This window comes from Trichechus manatus, unplaced genomic scaffold (assembly GCF_000243295.1).
Source record: "Trichechus manatus latirostris isolate Lorelei unplaced genomic scaffold, TriManLat1.0 scaffold00070, whole genome shotgun sequence".
Lineage (NCBI taxonomy): Eukaryota > Metazoa > Chordata > Mammalia > Sirenia > Trichechidae > Trichechus > Trichechus manatus.
Genome location: NW_004444006.1, coordinates 9508302 through 9534591, shown reverse-complemented (window position 1 = coordinate 9534591; position 26290 = coordinate 9508302). Strand labels below are relative to the sequence as shown.

Here is a 26290-nt window from a genome sequence, read left to right as displayed (position 1 = left end):
TCAATATTCTTTGCCAACACCATAATTCAAAGGCATCAATTCTTCTTCAGTCTTCCTTATTCATTGTCCAGCTTTCTCAAGCATATGAGGTGATTCAAAACACTATGGCTTAGGTCAGGCGCCCTTTAGTCCTTTAAGTGACATCTTTGCTTTTTAACAGTTTAAAGAGGTTTTTGCAGCAGATTTTCCCAATGCAATATGTTGTTTGATTTCTTGACTGCTGCTTCCATGGATGTTGACTATGGATCCAAGTAAAATAAAATCCTTGAGACTTCGATATTTTCTCTGTTGCTTATTGATCCAGTTGAGAATTTTTGTATTCTTTATGTTGAGATGTAATCCATACTGAAGGCTGTAGTCCTTGATCTTCATTAGTAAGTGCTTCAAGTCGTCTTCACTTTCAGCAAGCAAGGTTGTGTCATCTTCATAACGCAGGTTGTTACTGACTCTTCCTCCAATCCTGATGCCCCATTCTTCATATAGTCCAACTTCTGAGATTATTTGCTCAGCATACAGATGGAATAAGTATGGTGAAAGGATACAACCTTGATGCACACCTTTCCTGACTTTAATCCACGCAGTATCCCCTTGTTCTGTCCGAACGACTGCCTCTTAGTCTATGTGTAGGTTCCTCATGAGCACAATTAAGTGTTCTGGAATTCCCATTCTTTGCAGTGTTATCCATAATTTGTTATGATTCACACACACGAATGCCTTTGCATAATTAAAGAAATACATGTAAACATCTATCTGGTATTCTCTGCTTTCAGCCAGGATCCATCTGACATCAGCAGTGATATCCCTGGTTCCACATCCTCTTCTGACTCTGGCTTGAATTTCTGACAGTTCCCTGTCAATGTACTGCTGCAACCACTTTTGAATGACCTTCAGCAAAGTTTTACTTGCGTGTGATATTAATGGTATTGAAATGGACTGGTATTGGCCATTTTGAATCAGACAGTCATATAGGCTCCTATGCCAGGAATGACAAACTGAAGAAGAATGACGTTGCATTCTTCATCAAAAAGAACATTTCAAGATCTATCCTGAAGTACAACACTGTCAGTGATAGGATAATATCCATATGCCTACAAGGAAGACCAGTTAATACGACTATTATTCAAATTTACGCACCAACCACTAAGGCCAAAGATGAAGAAATTAAAGATTTTTATCAACTTCTGCAGTATCAAATCGATCAAGCATGCAACCAAGATGCATTGATAATTACTGGCAATTAAAATGCAAAAGTTGGAAACAGAAGAAGGATTGGTAGTTGGAAAATATGGCCTTGGTGATAGAAACTACGCTGGAGATTGCATGATAGAATTTTGCAAGACCAACGACTTCTTCACTGCAAATACCTTTTTTCAACAACATAGAGACTGTACACGTGGACCTTGCTGAATGGAATACACAGGAATCAAATTGACTACATCTGTGGAAAGAGACAATGAAAAGCTCAATATCATCAGTCAGAACAAGGCCAGGGCCGACTGCAGAACAGACCATCAGTTACTCATATGCAAGTTCAAGGTGAAGCTGCAGAAAATTATAACAAGTCTATGAGAGCCAAAGTACGACCTTGAGTACATCCCACCTGAATTTAGAGACCACCTCAAGAATAGATTTGATGCATTGAACACTAATGACCGAAGACCAGACAAGTTGTGAAATGACACCAAGGACATCATCCATGAAGAAAGCAAGAGATTGTTAAAAGGACAAGAAAGAAAGAAAAGACCAAAATGGATGTCAGAAGAGACTCTGAAACTTGCTCTTGAGCGTCAAGTAGCTAAAGCAAATGGAAGAAATGATGAAGTAAAGGAGGTAAACAGAAGATTTCAAAGGGTGGCTCAAGAAGACAAAGTAAAGTATTATAATGACAGGTGCAAAGACCTGGAGTTAGAAAATCAAAAGGGAAGAATATTTCTCAAGCATTTCTCAGGCTAAAAAAGTGAGGAAAAAAAAATCAAGCCTCGAATTGCAATATTGAAGAATTCTGTGGGCAAAATACTGAACAACACAGGAAGCCTCAAAAGAAGATGGAAGGAATACAAAGTCACTGTACCAAAAAGAACTGGTCAATGTTCAGCCATTTCAGGAGGTAGCATATGATCAAGAAGATGGTACTGAAGAAAGAAGTCCAAGCTGCACTGAAGACATTGGCAAAAAACAAGGTCCCACAATTGACGGAATACCAGTTAAGATGTTTCAACAAATGGATGTAGTGCTGGAGGTGCTCACTCGTCTATGCCAAGAAATTTGGAAGATAGTTACCTGGTCACCTGACTGAAAGAGATCCATATTTATGCCTATTCCAAAGAAATGTGATCCAACAGAATGTAGAAATTATCGAACAATATCATTAATATCACACACAAGTGAAGTTTTTCTGATCATATTCCTTACTAAATATCCATAAGTTTATGTCTCACAGGAAAACAATGTATGTGGTATATATAATGTGCATGGATACATACACTGAACTTGACAGCTTAACCTTTTGAAAAAAAATCACATTTTATTAAGAATATTGAACAATTCAACTTTGTAAGATAATTAAGTACACACGTTGCATAAATATTTCATCAGAAGGAGAACATATAGTTAAGTAGACTACTCAATAAGACTCATGAAAGCTTATATTAAACAGGAGTTCTTATTCAATAACAGTCTTTATAACTACATGTGCAAAACTTTGCTAGTAAGAGCTCGCAACCAGACCAGAGAAATACCCTCATTCTAGTGAACTAGAGTGCAAAATAGTAATCGTTAAAATAATAGTACTTGATCCTTGACCTGTTTACCTTGAGTCCTGTGGCTTATACTCTGTAGTTAAAAAGTGAAAGGAGCCCTTTTTCCCCCATCAAAGACCACTGACCTAAAGAAAGAAGTCAATCAGAGACCCCAGAAGTAAAAACAAAAACAAACAAATTAGTTTTTTTACCTCCTTTTATGAGAGAAATAGTCCACTTGTCTATTTTAAATAATTTTTTATACCTCCTCAACTGCTTTTTTCAAAAGTTACTTCTACTGTGAATGGGCTAGCTAAAGTACCTACCCAAAAAGAACTTATTCTCTAGGACAACAGCAAGGTCATTAGAGGAATAACTCACTTAAGCTGAAGTTTTTCTTCCTGGATAGGATCATTTTGTACTTCTATGCTGAGCCCCTCTGATGTCGAGAAAAGAAAAGAAAAAAACATACCAGTTTTTGGAAATAAATAGTGGTGATGGTTGTACAACATGGTTAATGTAATTAATGTCACTGAATTGTACACTTAAAAATGGTTAAACTGGCAAATTTTTGGTTATATATATTTTATCACAATAAACATTTTTAAAGAACATCACTAATAATATAGTATCTTTGTTGCATATGTTTCTTAGATTCTGACATATCCTTTAATGTACAAATCGGTGGTGTTTTAAGTGCAAGATTAGTTCTGTGTACAACTTAACAACAAAAAGATAAACAACCCAATCAAAAACTGAGCAAAGGACTTGAACAGACATTTCACCAAAGAGAACATTCAAATGGCCAAGGAACACATGAGAAAATGCTCAACATCATTAGCCACTGCTGCTGTTATTGTTAGGTGCCATCTAGTTGGTTCCTACTCATAGTGACCCTATGTACAACAGGATGAAACACTGCTGGTCTTGTGCCATCCTCACGATCATTGTTATGTTTCAGCCCATTGCTGTAGCCACTATGTCAGTCCACCTCGTTGAGGGTCTTCCTCTTTTTCGCTGACCCTCTACTTTACCAAGCATGATGTTCTTCTCCAGGAACTGGTCCCTCCTGATAACATATACAAAGTATGTGAGACAAAGTCTCACCATCCTCACTTCCAAGGAACACTCTGGCTGTATTTCTTCCAAGACAGACTTGTTTGTTCTTCTGGCAGTCCATGGTATAGTCAGTATTCTTTGCCAATGGCATGCTTCAAAGGCATCGATTCTTCTTTGATCTTCCTTATTCATTGTCCAGCTTTCACACACATATGAAGCAATTGAAAATATCATGGCTTGGGTCAGACACACCTTAGTCCTCAAAGTGACGTCTGTGCTTTTGAACACTTTAAGAGATCTTTTGCAGCAGATTTGCACAATGCAATACGTCATTTGATTTCCTGACTGCTGCTTCCACGGGCGTTGATTGTGTATCCAGGTAAAATGAAAACCTTGACAACTTCACTCTTTTCTCCATTTATCATGATGTTGCATATTGGTCCATTTGTGAGGATTTTTTGTTGTTGTTGTTGTAGTTTAAATGAACTTTACATTTCAAGTTAGTCTCCCATACAAAAATTTATACATACATTGTTATGTGACTGTAACCGCTCTCCCCATACTGTGACAACACACTCCTCCTTTCCACCCCTGATTCCCCATGTCCATTCAACCAGCTCCTAACCCTCTCTGCCTTCCCATCTCACCTCCAGACAGAAGCTGCCCGTTTGGTCTCTTGTACCTACTAAAGCTAAGAGGCACGCTCCTCACGATTATTACTTTATGTCCCACAGTCCAGTCCAATCCCTGTCTGAAGAGTTGGCCTCAGAAATTGTTTTAGTTCTGGGATGATAGAGAATCCGGGGGCCATGCTTTCTGGGGTTCCTCCAGTCTCAGTCAGACCATTAAGTCTGGTCATCATACTAGAATTTGAGTTCTGCACCCCACCTTTCTCCTGCTCCATCAGGTACTCTCTGTTATGTTCCCTGTCAGGGCGGTCATTGGTGGTAGCCGGGCACCATCTAGTTCTGGTCTCAGGCTAATGAAGTCTCTGGTTTCTGTGGCCCTTTCTGTCTCTGGGCTAATACTTTCCTTGTGTCTCTGGTGTTCTTCATTCTCCGTTACTCCAGGTGATTGGGACCAATTGATGCATTAGATGGCCGCTTGCAAGCTTTTAAGACTCCAGACACCACCATTTGTGAGGATTCTTGTTTTCTTTATGTTGAGGTGTTCTTTTTGGCAATGAATGGTACACCATTCCTCTTCAATTTGTTATTCCTGACATAGTAGACCATGTGATTCTCTGATTCAAAATGGCCAATACCGGTCCAATTCAGCTGAGGGTACTGATCTTTACATGTTCCATTTCATTTTTGATGACTTCCAATTTTCCTGGATTCATACTTTGTACATTCCACATTCCGATTTTTAAAGGATATTTGCAGCTATTTCTTCTCATTTTTGAGTTGCACCACATCAGCAAGTGAAGATCCTGAAAGCTTGACTCCATCCACTTCATTAAGGTTGACTCTACTTTGGGTGGCTAAGAGCTTGGCTGCTAACCAAAAAGCAGTTCAAATCCACCAGCTGCTCCTTGGAAACCCTATGGGGCAGTACTACTCTGTCCTATAGGGCCGCTATGAGTCAGAATCTACTCGACAGCATCAGGTTTTTTGTTTTCTACTTTGAGGAGGCAGCTCTCCCCCAGTCGTATTTTGAGCGCCTTCCGACCTGAGGGACTCATCTTCTGGCACTATATCAGACAGTGTTCTGTTGCTATTCATAAGATTTTCACTGGCCAATTTTTTCAGAAGTAGACTACCAGGTCCTTCTTCCTAGTCTGTCTTAGTCTGGAAGCTCCACTGAAACCTGTCCACCAAGGGTGACCCTGCTGGTATTTGAAATACTGGTGGCAAAGCTTCCACTATCACAGCAACATGCAAGTCACCACACTATGACAAACTGACCGATACATGGTGGTCCTTAGCTGTTAAAAAACCAAACTCATTGCTGTCATTAGCCATTAGGGAGATGCAAATCAAAATAACGAGATACCATCTTACCTCCATTAGAATAGCAATGATCAAAAAAACAGAAAACAATAGGTGTTGGTGAGGTTTTTTGGAGAAGCAGGAACCCTCATCCTTTGCTGGTGGGAATGTAAAATGGTACAGCCACTATACAACAGTGTAAACAGTTTGGTGGTTCCTCAAAAAGTTGAACATAGAACTGTCGTTGTCATTAGGTGCTGTCGAGTTGGCTCTGACTCATAGCAACCCTGTATACAACAGAACGAAACATGGCCCAGTCCTGCGCCATCCTCACAGTTGTTATGCTTGAGCCAATTGTTGCAGCCACTGTGTCAGTCCATCTGTTTGAGGGTTTTCCTCTTTTTCGCTGACCTTCTACTTTACCAAGCATGATGTCCTCCTCCAGGGACTGGTCCCTTCTGATAACATGTCCCAAGTATGTGAGATGAAGTCTCACCACCCTCGCTTCCAAAGAGCACTCTGGCTGTATTTCTTCCAAGACAGACTTGTTCTTTCTTCTGACAGTCCATGATATATTCAGTATTCTTCACCATCACCATAATTGAAAGGCATCAATTCTTCAGTCTTGCTTATTCAGTGTCCAGCTTTTGCATGCGTATGAGGTGGTTGAAAATGTCATAGCTTGGGTCAGGTGCACCTTAGTCCTCAAAGTGACATTGTGCTTTTTAACTACCATAGTCAAACGTTTAAAACTACCATATGACCCAGAAATCCCAATCCTAGGTATATACCCAGAAGGGGTGAAGGCAGGAACGCAAATAGAAACCTATACACCAGTGTTCATTGCCTCACTTTTCTCAATAGCCAAAAGGTGTAAACAACCCAAATGTCCATCAACACATGAATAGATTGAATAAGACAAAAGACAGGCACCTCCATCGTGGGTACTATCTTAGTGATCTGTGCTACCTAGTGGCAGCTTGATCAAAAAGGGAGAAAATGAATAAGCAGACCTTAAAGCTGGGACTGCTTGGCATGATTGAAATGAGTAATCCCAGACTTAAATTGAAATTCTATTTCAAATTAAGCTGCAGCTAGGTTTGAAGCCTGCCTCTGCCATACTACAAAGACAATTTATCATCTTGTGAATTTTCCAACTGTTTGTAACACAAAGGGTACAGAAATCCAGGCCTTAGCTTATGTAAATAATGTTGCTATCTTAACTGCTTTCAGGCAGTTCATCCAGTGAATGCTTAGTCCCTGACTCACTCCCTCCTAGCCAGATGGGCAATGTTTACATTTCAAAAGGCTTCAAGTTAGAGCTGATTTAAATCTCCTTCTTAACCAAATAGTCAACCTTTACATTTTAAGGACTCCAACTAAGGTTAAACTGGCATACAATCAATCAGTAAACCCCTACATCAGGAATGTTTATACAGATTGCTTAAAAAATATTGCTTTAGTCAATTTGTATTGGGAAATAAAGGATTTATGTTGGGCTAGAAATTGATGTTAGGAAAGTTTATAGTGTAACAACCCCTTGAAAATTTGTCCTTCCTTCCCCTGTACCCCCTTGATATGAAACCATTTTGTGCTCATTTGCTCTGCCTGATGAATACCTCACTGCTCTCCCTGCAAGCCAGAACACACACTGCCTCTTGTTTGAGTGCCCATGTGATTCTCCATTTCAAGAAATGATCGTGTCTTTTTCCTTCAATAAAATTCTTTGTTATAATTTCTAGCAGAGCACCAGTCTACTGTTTTCAATAGGACATTTCTTGGTGACCATGAAGGGACCCAAAGGAAATTTTTACCTCTGCAGCATCTGGGGCAGTGAGAAAATTGGAGCATCTGGTGCCAGCAAAGGCCTCTCGGGCCTGTCCGCTTTTCATGGGCTACTGGGAGTTGCAGCAGATAATCACCTCTCGGATCTGAGCCCCGCTTACTTTGCATAGAGCCTCTCCAACTTTCGTTGAAGGATTTGTCTTCCTCTTTTCTCTCTCTTTTTTTAACCAACTGATAATAAATTTATTAAAATAGTTGATTTAAGCATCAGCAATGGTGACTTCAACCTCTTCCAGGCTCAATACTGATGGAAGTGATCTGCTTAACGATCTTGGAAAGACTGTGCAAGTCAATGAGTCGCTTGTGGATTTTCATCTGGAAACGATCCCAGGTCTTAGAACCTTCGCCACAAGGAGTTTTTCTCGTAGTGATTCTCATAGTCTTGGTAGGCGTCCTAACCGGCCCCTTCACTTTGAGGTTCTTCTCCTTTGCACCTCTAATCAAGTCAGCATGCACCTTCTCCAGGGATTTTACATTGTGGCTGGTTAGAGTAATTCTAGTCTGGTGAATGGCCACATCTGGTTCCATGGGTGTCTTTCCAGTGTCCTTAAAAGCCATGGCTGTGGTGCAGCTTCCTGACCAAGTTATTCCTTGGTGAGAGCAAACAGCAATGAGTCAGGAGCAAGCGGGCAAGGCACCCCTTAACGGTGACTGCGTCTTCCTCAAACAGCTATCTCTATCTTTTTAAACAGAACATAAGTTCCTTTGGTTTTAGGTACCTTATGGTCATTGCTTAGGGAACTCAGAACCTTAAGAAGCTGCATTTCCCAGCTCTGTAGCATTCCTTTGTTAAGGATGTTAGCCAGCTCTGAGAAACTGAAAGTTCTGACCTTTTCTTTGAAAAACTTCTGAAGCTAACCTTACACTGCCTTTGGAAATATGGGAAATGCCAAATCTAAGAGCAATGTTGAACCTCCTCCAAAAACTTCTGCTCATTATATGAATAAGCATTATGGTGCTTCTGCTTGCTTATTTTTGTCTGCTTGGTATGATCTGAAAGAAGGCAGTTTGGATGAGTGAACACTTTACGGGACATTTAAACTCCCTAAGTTAACTTTCCTGCACAGAGAATTAGAACAAAAGGGGTCCTGGATAAAAAACATTTCAATGGGACATTTTTTTCTGATTGGCAATTTGAGGCCTCTAAATGACATAAAGTATGTATGATGGTTAAGGTTGTGTGTCAACTTGGCTGGGACAGGATTCTCAGTGGTTTGGCAGTTCTGATGTAGTTTGGCAGCTTTGTAATGATGTAATCAACTCTGATGAGATCTGATATAATGTAATCAATTCCATGATGAGATCTGCCATGGGCAGCCAGTCAGTTGAAAGGGAGTTTCCTTGGGGGTGTGGCCTGTAACCAATATATGTGGATTTTCTGGCAAAGCTCGCTGGCTTTTGCTCACTCTGGATGCTGCAGCTGGCTCCTCACCTGACCTCTGGTTCTTGGGACTTGAGCTAGCAGCTTACCTGCCAGTCTTGGTATTCATCAGCCTCCACAGCCTGTGATCCAGTGGCCTGCCATCTGAACTGCCAATCTTGGGATTTGTTGGCCTCCGCAGCCTGTGAGCCAGAGGTCTGCTGTCTGACCTGCCAATCTTGGGTTCACCAGCCTCTGCAGCTCCGTGAGTCAGGAGAAGCCTCCAGCCTGACCCACAGACTTGGAACTTTCCAGCCTCTACAACCATGTGAGCCATTTCCTTTATGTGTGTGTGTGTGTGTGTAGATATATAGATATAGATATATATACACTTCACTGATTTTGCTCTAGAGAACCCAGCCTAATACAGTAATGTGGATTTTGAGAAATATGATCTGGTAATACGAGCCACCGATGAAGCAAGTTGCACTGTGGCACCACTGTTCTGTGGTATGACAATATACCAATGAGAGCTAGATAAGTAATTTCTTGTGCGCGCCTTTCCATTAAGTTACATAGAGACCCTCTGGTTTTCTAAATATGACACAGAAAACCAAAAAAGAAAAACTCATAAGGGCTCCCTAACTACCACACAGCATCACCTCAGATCAAAGAACTCACTTCACAGCAAATGAAGTGCAGCAGTGGGCCCATGCTCATGTAATTCTCTGGTCTTACCATGTTCCCCATCATCCTGAAGCAGCTGGCTTGATAGAACGATGGAATGGCCTTCTAAAGACCCAATTAGAGCACTAGCTAGGTGGCAGTACCTTGCAGGGCTGGGGCAATGTCTCCAGGCTGTATATGCTCTAAACGACCATCCAATATATGGTACTGTTCTCCCATAGCCAGGATTGATGGGTCCAGGAGTTAAGGGGTGGAAATGGGAGTGGCACCATTCACTATTACCCCTAGTGACCCACTTGTGGAATTTTTGCTTCCTGTCCCTGCAACACTATGCTCTGCAGATCTAGAGGTCTTAGTTCCAAAGGGAAAAATGCTCCCACCAGGAGATACAACACTGATTCCATTGAACTGGAAGTTAGGAATGCTGCCTGGCCACTTTGGACTCTTCATGCCTCTGGATCAACAGGCAAAGAAGGGAGTTACTGTATTGGCTGGTGTGATTGATCCTGATTACCAAGAGGAAATTGGATTGATATTACATAATGGAGGTAAAGAAGAGTATGTCTGGAATACAGGAGATCCCTTAGACGTCTTAGTACTACTATGCCCTGTGATTAAAGTTAATGGAAAACTATAGCAACCCAATTCCGACATGACTACAAATGGCCCAGACCAGGAATGAAGGTTTGGGTCATCCCACCGGGCAAAGAACCACTACCAGCTGAGGTAGTTGCTGAGGGTAAAGGGAATACAGAAGGTGGTTCTAAATACCAACTACAACCACATGACCATTTGCACAAATGAGGGCTTTAATTGTTATGAGTATTTCTTCCTTGTATGTGTGCATCAAACATTTTTTGTTTTCTTCATTTATAAAATACAAGATGTAATGTAAACAGGGCTAGTGCGTTTTTTATTGAACACATGATAATTGTATCATGTTAGGCGCAAGTATGACTATAATTTTCTCTATTTAGAGATTGTGTATGGTTTAGGGAGATGTGTATGGGTGCCAAGTTGACAAGAGGTAGACTGTGATGGTTAAGGTTTTGTGTCAGCTTAGCTGGGACATGATTCTCAGTGGTTTGGCAGTTATGTAGTTTGACAGCTATGTAATGATGTAGTCACCTCCATAATGAGAGCTAATATAATGTAATCACTTCCATGATGAGATCTGCCATGAGCAGCCAATCAGTTGAAAAGGATTTTCCTTGGGGGTGCGGTCTGTATCCAATATATATGGACTTTCTGGCCAAGTTCCCTAGCTTTTACTCACTCTGGATCCTGCAGCTGGCTCCTCACCCGACCTCTGGTTCTTGGAATTTGAGCTAGCAGCTTACCTGCCAATCTTGGGATTCGTCAGCCTCCACAGCCTGTGATCCAGCAGCCTGCCGTCTTACCTGCTGACCTTGGGATTTGTCGACTTCTGCAGCCTGTAAGCCAGGGATCTGCTGTCTGACCTGCCAATCTTGGGTTCACCAGCCCCTGAAGCTACATGATTCAGGAGAAGCCTCTAGCCTGACCTGCGGACTTGGAACTTTCCAGCCTCTACAACCACGTGAGCCATTTCATTGATATAAATCCCTCTCTGTATGTGTATATATGCGTCACTGATTTTGCTTCTCTGGAGAACTCAGCCTAAGACAGAAAGATAGCCTCTTTACAGAATTCCATTTCAAATTGACTGAACAGAGTAAAGAATTACAGAATTCAATTTCTAAATTAACTAGGAAAAATAAAGAATTAGAAAGTCAGAGCTCTGCTGTACTTACACTCCTCACTGCAGCTCCCTCTGTCCCTAACCCCGCCCCAGCCAGCAGCCTTTTCTGTGTATCCTCCTCTGCATCTTCATCCATCTTCAAACTCTATCTGAACTTCTTTTCTTCACAGAAGGAGAATCTGCTAACAATTCAAAGCCAAAAAGCCCAAAACTAGAAAGACCAAGATTAGAGAGTCAATAAAATGTCCAGAGGCAGGAAGTCCAAAACCAGAAAGATCAAAGTCAGAAAGTTCAGAGCCAATTCCTGAAATGCCTTTTAAAATTCACCCAGCAGAAACTGGAGTGGGAACTAGAGAAAATCCAAAGAATGCTGCAATTTCTTTCATCCCCTGGACTCGTACAGAACTATATAGCATTGCTAAAGATTTTCCAAATTTACATGAGGACCCTCATAGATTTGCTAAATAATTCAAGGTCCTTATTAATGCTTGTCAGCCCAGATCCTCTGATTTGTAACAACTAGTCCGTATGTTAGTTGGCCCTGGGGAAATCAAATTGTAGTTTGAATGTGCTGAATAGAAAAATCCCCAAGATGATTTTGCTTTAGATACAGAAAAAATGGCCTACACTCTTCTTGAAGATGCTTCAAGCAGGGCCAAAAAGCTATATGAGGTGATTCTTAAGGCCTTTCCTCCCAACAGTTGATTAGACAAAAGGCCATTCTTGTGTGCAAGGCCAAGATAAAGGGTTTATGATTATCAGTCCTGATTGTTCCAAAAGTTTTGGGAACATTCCGGGTTGAACTCTTCAGATGAATGAATGAAAGGGGTCTTTAATACAGTATTTATTTCTGGCCTCAAACCTGAGATTTCAGCCCTAGTTAGGAAATATTATTTAGATTGGAAGGCTGGTCCTACTATGGAACTAGTTACTTTAGCCCATGAGCTTGCCCAAATTTTAAAAATAAAGCAAACTTCTCAGGCTAACAAATTAATTAAATTAGGGAAGAGGCTATCTGCCACATGCAAGCCCTTACTATGCCTCTTCAAAATTCTGTTCTGACAGACTCTCTACCCCCTGAAGTTATTTCTCAGGTCCCTGAAACTTTGTGGGCCATGATTTCTACAGACATTGGCAGAGTCCTGTCTGCTGAGCATATTAAAATTCAAGTGGACACCTCTAAACCCTTGCCCAGATTCCCCAGTACCCACTTAAACAAGAAGCAAAGGAAAGAATAACTCCTATAATACAGGATTTTCTTTCTAAAAGCTTAATCATTCCCTGCACCAGTCCTTATAACACTCCTATCCTTCCAATTAGAAAACTCAGTTGTCGAGGTTGGAAGTTTGTTCAGGAATTATGTGCAATAGACTGCATTGTTATTCCTAGGTACCCCGTTGTTCCTAATCCACATCCATTACTTTCCAATATTCCCCCTCAAGCAGTATGCTTCACTGCTGTAGACCTTTGGAGTGCATTTTTCAGCATCCCTGTTGAACTCAAAAGTCAGTATCTGTTTGTTTTTACTTGGGAAAATCAACAACTTACCTGAAATGTCATGCCTCAAGGTTTTACAGAGGCTTCCATTTATTTTTCTCAAATTTTGCATGCAGATTTGCAACCTTCGCAATTTCCAAATAAATCTACCTTATTACAATATGTCAATGATTTGCTAGTGTGCTCCACCTCTCAACAGCCCTGCTTGGAGGACAGCATAGCCTTCCTAAAACATTTGGCTGTTGGTGGACATAAAGTTTCTAAAGAAAAATTAAAATTAGCTCAGCCTTCTGTCAAATATTTAGGTCACTTAATTCCTGCAGAAGGCATTTCTGTTGACCCCAAGAGGAAAGAAGCTATTGCAGCCTTTCCTCTGCCTTTAACAAAGAGACAAGAGGTTTTCTAGGACTAGGCAGTTATTTCTGAGCCTGGATTCCTAATTATTCTCTCATGGCACAGCCTTTATATAAATATTTGAAAACCTGTGAGCGTGGTCCATTCTCTCTTACCCTGGAAGATTAAGGGGTGATAACTAAGTTAAAAGAAGTTTTAATTAAAACACCCACTTTGGGGTTCCCTAATTATCATTTAGACTTTGCACTTTTTGTGCATGAAGTTTCTACTAATGCATCAGGTGTTCTTATACAAACGCGGAGGACAAAATAGACCTGTGGGTTACTATAGCCTGCAGCCGGACCGCATGGCCAAGGCCTACCCCTCTTGCATTAGGTCAGTGGCTGCTACAGCAAAATTAGTGGAAAACATGGCAGATATGGTTTTACGAAACCTTTTAAATATATATGTACCCTATGCTGTATGTGCATTGCTTACTTATGCTTTAACCCAACATCTGTCTGCCAGCAAACTCACTTCTTATGAAATCCTTCTCTTGGCAGCCTCTAATATTAGATTACATACAGTAGCTACTTTAAACCCAGCTACCCTTCTCCCTACAGAGGATAAGGATAACTGTCCTTAATTGTTTAGGTTTAACGGAGAAGCTTCTGAGTCCTCATAGTAACTTAAAGGAAACACCTTTAACAAACCCCGATATGATATTATTTATAGATGGCTGTTATTTGAAACCAACTCTTAGCTCTCACCATCAGGCAGGTTATGCTGTTACAACTTCTGCTGAAGTGCTTGAAAGCCAGCCTCTCCCTAAGACCACTTCAGCTCAACAAGCTTAACTTGTTGCTCTTACCAGAGCATGTAAACTTGCTAAAAGAAAGTCTGTAAATATTTTTGCAGATTCAAAATATACATTTAGAATTATTCATAATATTGGTGTAGTATAGAAACAAAGACGATTTTTAACCTCTTCTGGTAACACTATTAAAAATGGGGCTTTAATAGCAGACCAATTAGATGCCTTGCTGCTCTCTTCTAAAATCACTGTAATTAAAATACAAGCAGACCAGCCTAAGGGAGTGCCCCAAACTGAAGAAATTAAGGAAATAATCTTGCTGATGCAACTGCTAAATAAGCTGCTTCCCAAGTTATTGTTACCCCTGTTTTAACAAAAACGTGTATAAACAGGCCTTTGGAAAAACCTATAGGGAACTATTTTCATAAAACAACCACCAAAGAGAAGCTTTTAAAACATCAGCAGTTGTCTCAATCTAATGAAATTGGAACGTGAAAAAAGTCAGGCTGTTATCAAGATCCTGACCCTAAGCTATAGTTAAGACCTAATGCCAAAATGGTTCTTCCTAAACTTTTACACATCCCTATGATGAGGACTCTACATGAGAATACTTATCTAGGAAGAGATAAAATGATTGAAATTTAAAAGAAAATACTGGTGGTGAAAATTTTCTGAGGCAGCTAAGCATGTGGCTGCTCGCTGCTCTATCTGCCCTTGTGACAACCCTGGGAATTATCTTAAAATTTCTCCTAAACAATACCCTTTGCCTGCTGGGAGCACCAAAAATTCTTTGCAAAGATCAGGGAACTCATTTTACTGGGAAAGTTATTCAAGAATTACATGAAGATTTCCCCGTACACCAGAGATTACATAGCCCTTATCACCCGCAATCCTCTGGGCTTGTAGAAAGAACTAACAGTATATTAAAAACTCAACTTGCTAAACTTTCTAAGCCCTTAGGTTTGTCTTGGACTGAAGTTCTCCCATTAGTCCTCTTAAAGTTAAGAAGCACTCCTTTTGGATCTCATAAACTTACTCCTTATGAAATAGTTACTGGAAGGCCCATGATCCTTCCCTACATTGCCTCTACTGACCCTAATTTAGTACAATCTGAATTATTAAAAAATTGTCAATCTTTAATGTAACACTGTAAGAAATATTTTTCACAAATTAATGAGACATTTGAGGAGCAAAACCCTGATTCTCCTCCCTTAGTTAATATCACCCCAGGAAATTATATATACTGGAAAAGGCACCAACTAAAAGATTCTTTATAACCCCGTTGGAAGGGAGCTTATCTTGTCCTTTTAACTAACCTTGGCACAATTAAACTAGAAGGAATTAACCCTTGGATTCATTTATCACAGTTGAAGAAAGCTAATGCGCCAATTTGGACTTGCCAGCCAGCTGGAAATTTGAGACTCAGACTGAAGCAGTGCCCCAGTGACCAAAAGCAAGCAGCTTCAAAGCTAAGCCGCTGACTTCAACGTCACAGAACAAGATCGCACACAAGCTGCTGAAATCTATGAACTCTAGTTATTAACGATTGATATCTTAGTAGTATTAACTATTTTTGCTCACTTGTGGAATTATTTCTTAATAGCTTTAATAATCATTAAATACCTTTAATTTTAACCCAGAAGTTAAATCTTTTTATTCCTTATGCCAATAATTGAAATTGTAACACTTGTTTAATGTTTATAACTTTTAAAATAATTTTATCTACCTAAGTTCTTCACCTCATGAATTACTAAAAAAAAAAGAATGTGTTTTATACTCATTAATTTCTCTTTGCTTTACAATATTACTTTAGTTAACCTTTTCTCCATTATGAAGTTTGTAATAAATTTCCTCTTTCTGTTTGTTATAACCAGCACTGATGCCTAGAAAGAAAATAATGCTTTTATCAAGTTAGATTAACTGGTTACCGTGCCCACAATTTAACAGAATATTGGGTATGTCACTCTGCCCCACGATCCACACAGGATTATACTAACCCTCTCGCTGTACCAGTCCTAGACTATAAGTTCATACCTAATTTTACCATTAATTTTAAAAAACCATTTAAACAAGCCATCCATATCAAACTGTAGCTACCCCCAGAATTGTCCACTTATCCATCAGCTCCCTGTTTCAGTCTTACCCATGCGTGGATAGAATGTTCTACTCTATCCACACTATGCAAAGTTTTTATTAATAATGCTCAGTATTATTACTTAATAAAAGATAACTATTAGAATTAATCCAAATCTCCCTATTTGTGCCCAACTCTGGGATCCCCTAAATTTTAAAGAATTATCCATTTGTGATAATGCACAAACTGCAAACTGGCTTTAAAAAGCCAATCAGTCTATTCCTTTTCCTGATATTCACACCGGAAAAGGCATGTTATGTGCCCCGTTTAGATATGTCTTTTTATGTAGAGGATAAGCTTATTTAAAAAATAAGTCTGAAGACTCACCCTATACTTAGGCTTCACCATGTTTAAATAATTGGAACATAACAGGCCAATGTACTTTAGGAACCCTGGGAATTCCCATGAGTATCCATTCATACAATGACCACTTACTATAGAACAGTGATTTGAAATTAATATCCATACAAAAGAGAGAACTTGTCCTTTCAAGCAATCCCATAGCTAATTATTCAGAATGGAGATGGTCCTTCTTAGGCACTACTATACCATGGTTTAGAATTGGGCAGTTAGAAATGTCCATTCACAATCTATCTGACACTATAGCTCAAATTAATGAGTGTTGCTGTTGGAATAGCTGCACAAAAAAAATCTTTAGAATCCTTGGCGAAAGTTCTGTTAGACAACAGAATTATCTTAGACTTTGTTTAAGCTCAGCAAGGAGAGGTTTGTGCTGTCACCAGTATTTCTTGCTTTTCATAGATAAATAGCTCTGAAGAAGTAGAACAAGACATCTCTAAAATATGCCAAAAGGCCCCCTAGTTACATACCATTTCTCCCATGACTGTTCTTTCCTTCCTTAATATTTTTAGCTGGTCACCCCAAAGCATCAGGTCTGAGATATGCTCCTTTCTGCCAGCCTGTCTCCTTCTTCTAATCATCGAAATTATTATGGGACTTATTAAATGTATAATATATTGTGTTTCTCCTTGCCACAGCCAACCCTCAAAGTATATGGCCATGGAACAAATTATGTATTTAAAAGAAACTGATTTTACTGAGGAAAATACAGTTTAGATCTAAGATCAAACCCTTTTAAGTGCCAAGCTGTTCGCCTAATGTGGCTTTTGTTTGCAACGCTTACCCCAACCAGAGACCAAAACACACTAAAGACGAGACCCGAAGGTATGGCAAGGTGAAGTCAAATGGTGCCCAGCTACTAGATAACCAAAAACCAAAACCAAACCCATTGCCATCGAGTTGGTTCCAATTCATAGCAACCCTATAGGTCAGAGTAGAACTGCCCCATAGGGTTTCCAAGGAGCCACTGGTGGATTCGAACTGCTGACCTTTTGATTAGCAGCCTGAGATCTTAACCACTGCACCACCAGGGCTACTAGATAACATCCCAGAATCTTAAAAGCTGCCTAAGGAAAGCAGCCACCCAGAAACTGTAGCATCTGAGGGCCTAAAAGCGCATACAAAGCAGCCATCCCAACAACTCCAGAAACTCCAAAACTCCAAGTACTTGCAGGAGACAGGCCACCTCCATTTTGGGTATTATCTTGAGTGATCTGTTCCGCCTAGTGGCTGCTTGATCAAAAGGGGGGAAAATGAATAAGCAAACCTTAAAACAAGGGTTGCTTGGCATGATTGAAATAGGTAATCCCAGACCTAAATTGAAATTCTGTTTTAAATTAACTGGCAACTAGGTTTGAGGCAGGTTTGCAACTGCCTTTGCTGTCCTACAAAGACAATTTAGCCTCTTGTGAATTTTTCAACTGTTTGTAGCACAAAGGATGCAGAGATCCAGGCCTTAGCTTATGTAAATAATATTGCTATCTTAACTGCTCTCAGGCAGTTCATCCAGTGAATGCCTAAGCCCTAACTCACTCCCTCCTAGCTAGGAGGGCTTCAAGTTAGAGCTGATTTGATGTCCTTCCTAACCAGATTGTCGACCTTTACATTTCAGGCACTCCAACTAAGGTAAACTGGCATACAGTCAATCACTAAACCCCCACATCAGGAATGCTTATACAGATTGCTTAAAAAATATTTCTTTAGTCAATTTGTATTGGGAAATAAGGGATTAATGTTAGGCTAGAAATTGATGTTAGGAAAGTCTATAGTTTATCAACCCCTTGAAAATCTTTCCTTCCTTCCCCTGTGCCCCCTTGATGTGAAACCATTTTATGTTTGTTTGATCTGCCTAATAAATACCTCACTGCTCTCCCTGCAAGCCAGAACATACACTGCCTCTTGTTTGAGTGCCCATGTGATTCTCCATTTCACGAAATGATCTTATTTTTCTTTTTCCTTCAGTAAAATTCCTTGTTATAATTTCTAGCAGAGCATCAGTCTAGTGTTTTCACTAAGACAAGATAAACAAAATGCAGTACATAGATACAATGGAATACTACTCAGCCATAAAGAGAAATGAAATCTCAATGCATGCCACAACATGGATGAACCTTGAAAACATTATGCTGAGCAAAATGTCAGCCTCCAAAGGACAAGTACTGTATGATTTCACTTATATGAAATAAGCAACTATATAGAAACTAAAGGTTATTATTGATTACCAGGGGTGGGAGAGAGGGAGGAAAGGGAAATTTTTGCTTAGAGGGCATTGAGTTTATGTTAATGGTGGTGGAATAATTTGGTAAAAGATAGCGAGAATGGTTGCACAAATTGAAAAACGTAATCAGTGTCACTGAAGTATACATGTAGAAATTATTGAATTGGCGTATATTTTCACCAAAATAAGAAAGAAAAGATTAACTCCTATAGGTCTGGTGAAAAATTCACCTCTCTGAAGCGACTCTATCCTTCGTCCTAAAGAATCAAGCACCTGAAGTCACTTGATAGGGTTTTTAAAACAAGTTGACAAGAAGAAAATAAGTGGAGAGGAGGTACCGATAGGAGCTACCATGCTACACAGTTTAGTGTGTGCCTGGCACTGTGCTTAACATTATACATGTATTCCTATTCAGGGTATTTGTGTATCCTTAAATATAATACAACTATTTTATTCATTTGTTCAGCAAATATTTATTGAGTGTCTAGTCTATGACAGGCACTGTACAAGGCATTGCTAGTAGTCAATAAGAGAGATGAGACTCCTGCACCCTGGAGCTTAGCTTCTAAGGAGCACTTACCAGTGACAGAAATTGCACTAAATATTTATATCTCTTCATTTCATCCTTATAATAATCTACATTCTACGATACCTGCAAAGGTACATATTATTAGTCCCATTTTACAATTGAGAAAACTGGTGCTTGGAAAGGTTGACTTGCCTAGTAAGTGGTGATGCCAGTTTTTCAACCCACATCTGTATGCCTCTTAACCATTGGCTGTATTGTCCCCAGTGTCACATGGAAGTATGTAATTGTTGCAAACAGAGAAAAATGTACTATCCCCAAACCCTCTTGGAAAATTTCACCTCAGAGGATTGCAGAGGACTCCTTTAAAAGACACCGTTTAACTTTGTTAAATGAACCACATGACTGTAGTACACAAAATTCATTGTGTTTATTTGCTTATGAAAGTGCAAGTTAGATTCCCCCCCACCCCCACCCAAAACAAAAAGAATCTAATCCTGAGGGTTTAATTTGTAATTTTATGGACACGGAAAAAATAAATATTTCCAGAATTTACTTTTTAGACTTTAAATTCCTAGTTAAAGTTTGGAAACATGGACACGTCTGTAAATCATTCTTTTCTTTCATTCACAATGCAGTAAGTCCGGACTTCCTGCTTTAGAAAGTGAATAATGTCATAGGTCAGTTTTATAGAGGCCTTCTCATGGAATTATGTCCATTTCATGGTGGTGGTCTTTTTTTTAGACTACTATTGCTAAAGATATCTAATGTTCTGCATTTTTGCAAGTATAGGCATGATGACTCAGTGGGTAAGTGGTGGTTTGGCTGCTAACAGAAAGATTGGCGGTTCGAACCCACCAGCCACCCCGTGGGAGAAAGATGTGGCAGTCTGCTTCCACAAAGATTTACAGCCTTGGGAACCCCATGGGGCAGTTCCACTCTGTCCTATAGGGTTACTAGAAGTTGGAATCGACTCAATGGCAATGGGTTTGGTTTTTTGAGTTTTTCAGGCATAAATTATATCGCCTGTTGGCAATTGCAGAATGACATATTTGCATGTATAGATTCTCCATCCATGCTATAAGCTGTTCAGCCAATACAAACTGAATAAAATGTGAACCAAGGGACATCATTAAATGATATTTAGTGGAAATGTTTTCTTTCACTATTGACTTTTTTTTAAACAGAGAGTAATCTAGATTTAGATTTTTTTTAAAGCAGTAACTCCCCATACCCCCTCCCTCCAGCCACTGGTAGCCACTAATCTACTTTTCTTTTTATGCATTCGCCCTTTCTAGATATTTCATATAAGTGAGATCATACCATATTTGTCCTTTTGTGTTCAGCTTATTTCACTTAGCATAATGTTTTCAAGGTTCATCTATGTCGTAGCATGTATCAGCATTTCATTTCCCTTTGTGGCTGAATAATATTCCATTGTATGTGTATACTGCAGTATTTCATCCATTCATCTGTTGGTGGACATTTGGATCGTTTTCCCCTTTTGGCTAGTGTGAATAATGAGGCTGTGAACATTGGTTTACAAATATCGGAGTCTCTGCTTTCAGTTCTTTCGAGTATATACCTGGAAGTGGAATTGCTGGGTCTTATGGTAATTCTGTGTTTAAATTTTTGAGGAACTCAATGGCTGCACAATTTTACATTCCCACTAGCAATGCACCGGGGTTCCAGTTTCTCCACGTCCTCACCAACACTTGTCATTTTCCATTTTTTAAATAATAGCCATCCTAGTGGGTGTGAAGTGGTATCTCATTGCGGTATTGATGTACATTTACTTAATGAATAATGGAGAATATCCTGTCATGTGCTTATTGGCAATTTGTGTATCTTCTTTGAAGAAATACCCATTCAAGTATTTTGCCCATTTTTTAATCGGGTTGTTTGTCTTTTTGTTGTTCAGTAGCAGGAGTTCTCTTTATATTCTGGATATTAAACCTATATCATATATATGGTTTCCAAATACTTTTTCCCATTCTGTAGGTTGTCTTTTCACTTTCTTGATGGTGTTTCTTTGAAGCACAAAAGTTTTTAATTTTAATGAAGTCCATTTTATCTACTTTTTCTTTTGTTGCTTATGCTTCTGATGTCATATCCAAGAATCTATTGCCAAAAAAAAGTTCCTGAAGCTTTAAAACTATGTTTTCTTCTAGGAGTTTTATGTTTTTACTTCATATATTTAGGTCTTGATCCATTTTCAGTTAATTTTCATATATGATGTAAGATATGGGTCCAACTTCATTATTTGCACTTAGAGAAACAGTTGTCTCAGCACCATTTGTTGAAGAGACTCTTCTTTCCCCATTGAATGATCTTGGCACCTTTGTTGAAAATCAATTGGCTGTAGATGTATAAGTTTATTTTTGGACTCTCAATTTTATTCCATTGGTCTATAAATCTATCCCTTTACCAGTACCATACTTTTTTTATTACTATAACTTGCAGGAGCCCTGATGGCACAGTAGTTAAGAGCTTTGGTTGGTAACAAAAAAAAAAAAGGTCGGCAGTTTGAATCCACCAGCTGCTCCTTGGAAACCCTATGGGGCAGTTCTACTCTGTCCTATAGGGTCATGGTCAGTCAGAATCGACTCGACAGTAATGGGTATAGCTTTGCAGTACATTTTGAAATTGGGATGTGTAAGTCCTCCTAATTTGTTCCTCTTTTTCAAGATTGTTTTGACTATTCAGGGCCCCTTGCAATCCCATATAAATTTGATGATCAGTTTTACCATTTCTACCCCCACCCCAAAAAAAAAGCTGTTGGAATTTTGATAGGTATTGTATTGAATCTGTAGATAGTTTTAGATAGTATTGACATCTTAACAATATTAAGTCTTCCAATCCATGAAGTTGTGATGTCTTTCCATTTATTTAGGTATTCTTTAAATTCCTTCATCAAGATTTTATAATTTTCAATGTACATCTCTTTCACCTTCCTGGTTAAATTTACTCCTAGGTATTTTATTCATTTAGATGCTATTATAAATGGAATTTTTTTCTAAATTTCCTTTTCAGAACGTACATTGCTGGTGTATAGAAACACAACTGATTTTTGTGTGTTGATCTTGTAAAACTTTACTGAATTTTTATTAGCTCTAGTAGCTTTCTTGTGGATTCTTTGAGATTTTCTATGTATAGGATCATGTCATTTGTAAATATAGTTTTACTTCTTCCTTTCCAATTTGGATACCTTTTATTTCTTTTTCTTGCCTAATTGCTCTGGCTAGAACTTCCAGAACAATATTGAATAACAGTGGTGAAAGTGGTCATCCTCATGTTGTCCCTGATCTTAAGAGGAAAGCGTTCTTTCCCCATCGAGTATAATGTTAGCTGTGGGTTTTTTCTACATGCCCTTTTTCATGTTGAAGAATTTCCCCCTCTATTCCTAGTTTGCTGAGTGTTTATATCATAAAAGGATGATGGGTTTTGTCAAATACCTTTCCTGTATTAGTTGAGATGATCATGTGGTTCTCTTCCTTCATTCTGTTAATGTGATGTATTACATTGATTTTCTTGTGTTGGGCCATACTTGCAATGCTGGGTTAAATCTTGGATGGTCATAGTGTATACTCCTTTTTGTATGCTATTGGATTCAGTTTGCTAGTAGTATTTTGTTGAGAATTTTTACATCTATATTCATAAGGGATGTTAGTCTGTAGGTTTTCTTTTCTTGTGGGGCCATTGTCTAGCTTTTGGTATCAGGGTATACTGGCCTCGTAGAATGAGTTTAGGAAGTGTTCCTTCCTCCTCTTTTCTTTCAGAAGAGTTTGAGAAAAATTGATGTTAATTCTTCATTAAATGTATGGTATAATTCCCCAGTGAAGTTATCTGGTCCTGGACTTTTCTTTTTGGGTAACTTTTTATTGCTGATACAGTTTCTTCATTCGTGATGGGTCTGTTGAGATTTTCTATTTTTTTCTTGGGTCAATTTATGTAGTTTATGTGTTTCCAGGAATTTGTTCATTTCGTCTAGGTTATCTAATTTGTTGACATGCAGTTGTTCATAGCATTCTCTTATAATCCTTTTTATTTCTGTGAGGTCAGCAGTAATTTTTCCACTTTCATTTCTAATATTAGTTATTTTAATCTTCTCTACTTTTTTCTCTGTCATTCTAGCTAAAGGCTTGTCGATTTGATGTTTTCAATAAACCAACTTGTGGTTCCAGTGATTCTCTCTACTGTTTTTCTATACTTCATTTATCTCTGCTCTAATCTTTATTATTTCCTTCCTTCTGGTAGCTTTGCGCTTAGTTTGCTTTTCTTTTTCTAGTTCCTCAAGGTGTGTGTCTTAGGCTGGGTTCTCTAGAGAAGCAAAACCAGTAAAGTGTATAAATATATATATAGAGAGAGAGATTATATCCAGGAAACAGCTCACGTGACTGTAGAGGCTTGAATGTCCCAAGTCCATGGATCAGGGTGGAGGCCTCTCCCAAGTCACACAGCTGCAGAGGCTGGCAAGCCCAAGATTGGCAGGTTGGAGAGCAGGGCTCCCGCTCACAGGCTGTGCAGATCGACGAATCTCAGGTTCGGCAGATAAGCTGACAGCTCAAGTCCCAAGAATGGGAGATGAGACGACAGGAAGCAGCCGCAGGATCCAGAGAGAGTAAAAAGCCAGAACGTCTGCTTATATACAGATGCAGGCCACACCCCCAAGGAGACTCCCTTTCATGTGATTGGCTACTCACAGGATACTCAATTATGGGAGTGATTACATTAAAACACTGAGAATCATGGCCCAGTCAAGTTGACACTCAATCTTAACTATCACAGTGTGCAATTAAGTTACTGATTTGAGATCTCTTTTTTCATATAGACATTTACAGCTATAAATTTCCCTCTGAGCGCTGCCTTTGCTGCATCCCATTAGTTTTGATATGTTGTGCTTTCATTTTCATTCATTTCATAGTATTTTCTAATTCTCATTGTGATTTCCTTGACTTGTGTGTTGTTTAATTTCCACATTTTTTAAGTTTTCCATTTTTCCTTCTGTTATTGATTTCTAGTTTTATTCCATTGTCGTCAAGGAAGATACTTTGTATGATTTCACCTTTTTAAATTCATTGAGACTTGTTTTGTGACCTAACATATGGTCTATCCTGGAGAATGACCCATGTGAACTGGACAAGAATATGTATTCTGCTGTTATAGGGTGGAGTGTTCTATAAGTGTCTGTTAGGCCTACTAGGTTTATAGCATTGCTCAAGTCCTCAATTTCCTTATGAAACTTCTCTCTAGCTGTTCTGTCCATTATTTACAGTGATGTATTGAAGTCTCCAACTATTATTATAGAACTGTCTCTTTCTTCAATTCTGTCAATATTTTCTTCATATATTTTGGGGCTTTTTTGTTAGATGCATATATAGTTGTAATTGTTATCTCTTCTTGATAAATTGATCCTTTTAGCATAATGTAATGTCCTTCTTTGACTCTTGTAACAATTTTTGACTTAAAGTCTCTTTTGTCTGACATTAATATAGCTGCCCCAGGCCTCTATTGATTACTATTTGCATAGAATATCTTTTCCCATCCTTTTACCTTCAACCTATTTGTGTCTTTCTATCCAAAGTGGGTCTCTTATAGATGGGCTATAGTTGGGTCATGTTATTCTAACTATCTTTCCAATCTCTGCCTTTTGATTGGAGAGTTCAATCCATTACAGTTAAAGTAATTACTGATAAGGAAGTACTTCTGCTATTTTACTATTTGTTTCCTATGTATCTTATTCATTTATTGTCCCTCATTTCCTCCAATACTGCCTTCTATTGTATTTAGTTTTTTGTTTTGTTTTGTTTCATTTTATTTTGTTTTTTGTAGTGAACCATTTTTTATTCCCTTGTAGTTTCCTTTTCTGTCAGTTTTTTAGATATTTTCATTGTGGATACCATGGAGATGCAATTATCATTCTAAATTTATAATATTGTAGTTTGAATTGGTACCAATTTAACTTCAATAGCATACAAAAATTCTGTCCTGTACAACTGTGTCGAACTCCACTCTCCTTATTTTGTGTTGTCATAAATTATACGTTTACACCTTGTTAACCCAATAACAAATATTTATAATTATTTTTATGCATTTGTCTTTTATATAATGTAATGTAATATATAACAAGTACAGTTACAAATCAAAATACAGCAAAACTGGCCCTTATATTTGCCCATGAAATTACATTTACTGGACATCTTTATTTCTTCATATAGTTTCTTTCTTTTGTTATTTTTTTATTGTTGTAGTTTAAATGAAGTTTACATTTCAAGTTAGTCTCCCATACAAAAATTTATACATGCATTATGTGACCCTAATTGCTTACCCCATACTGCGACAGCACACTCCTCCTTTCCACCCGATTCCCCATGTCCATTCAACCAGCTCCTAATCCTCTCTGCCTTCCCATCTCACCTCCAGACAGAAGCTGCACCTTTAGTCTCTTGTATCTACTTGAGCAAACAGGCACACTCCTCACAAGTATCACTTTATGTCCCACAGTCCAGTCCAATCCCTGTCTGAAGAGTTGGCCTCAGAAATTGTTTTAGTTCTGGGCTGATAGAGAATCGAGGGGCCATGCTTTCTGGGGTTCCTCCAGTCTCAGTCAGACCATTAAGTCTGATCAGTGCAGTCAATAGTGGTAGCCTGGCACCTTCTAGTTCTTCTGGTCTCAGGGTGATGAAGTCTCTGGTTTATGTGACCCTTTCGGTCTCTGGGGCTAATGCTTTCCTTGTGTCTTTGGTGTTCTTCATTCTCCTTTACTCCAGGTGGTTGGCACCAATTGATGCATCTTAGATGGCCGCTTGCAAGCTTTTAAGACCCCAGACGCCACTTACCGAAGTAGGATGCAGAACATTTTCTTAATAAGCTTTGTTATCCAATTGACCTAGATGTCCCCTGAAAGCATGGTCTCCAGACCCCGATCCCCGCTACCCTGTCTCTCAAAGGGTTTGATTGTATTCAGGAAACATTCTTAGCTTTGGTCTAGTCCAGTTGTGCTGACTTCCCCTGTAGTGTGTGCTGTCCTTCCCTTCACCTAAGATAATTCTTATCTACTATCTAGTT

The 26290-nt window shown here is 39.0% G+C and overlaps 1 protein-coding gene and 1 pseudogene across 2 annotated transcripts in view; one reads left to right on the top strand and one right to left on the bottom strand.

Moving 5' to 3' along the window:
* HDAC8 (histone deacetylase 8) overlaps positions 1 to 26290 on the top strand; it is a 331772-nt gene that overhangs the window by 117756 nt on the left and 187726 nt on the right. The window contains exon 8 of one of the 2 annotated variants that reach the window (XM_023734688.1): positions 18469 to 18512. The exons of the other annotated variant lie outside the window; for it this stretch is intronic. Within the exon in view, the coding sequence (XP_023590456.1) occupies positions 18469 to 18481 (13 nt within the window). The 3' untranslated portion in view covers positions 18482 to 18512. Of the gene's footprint in view, positions 1 to 18468; positions 18513 to 26290 lie in introns of those variants that run through there. 2 annotated transcript variants of the gene reach the window in all.
* LOC111821202 (40S ribosomal protein S20 pseudogene) lies at positions 6361 to 8835 on the bottom strand (annotated as a pseudogene).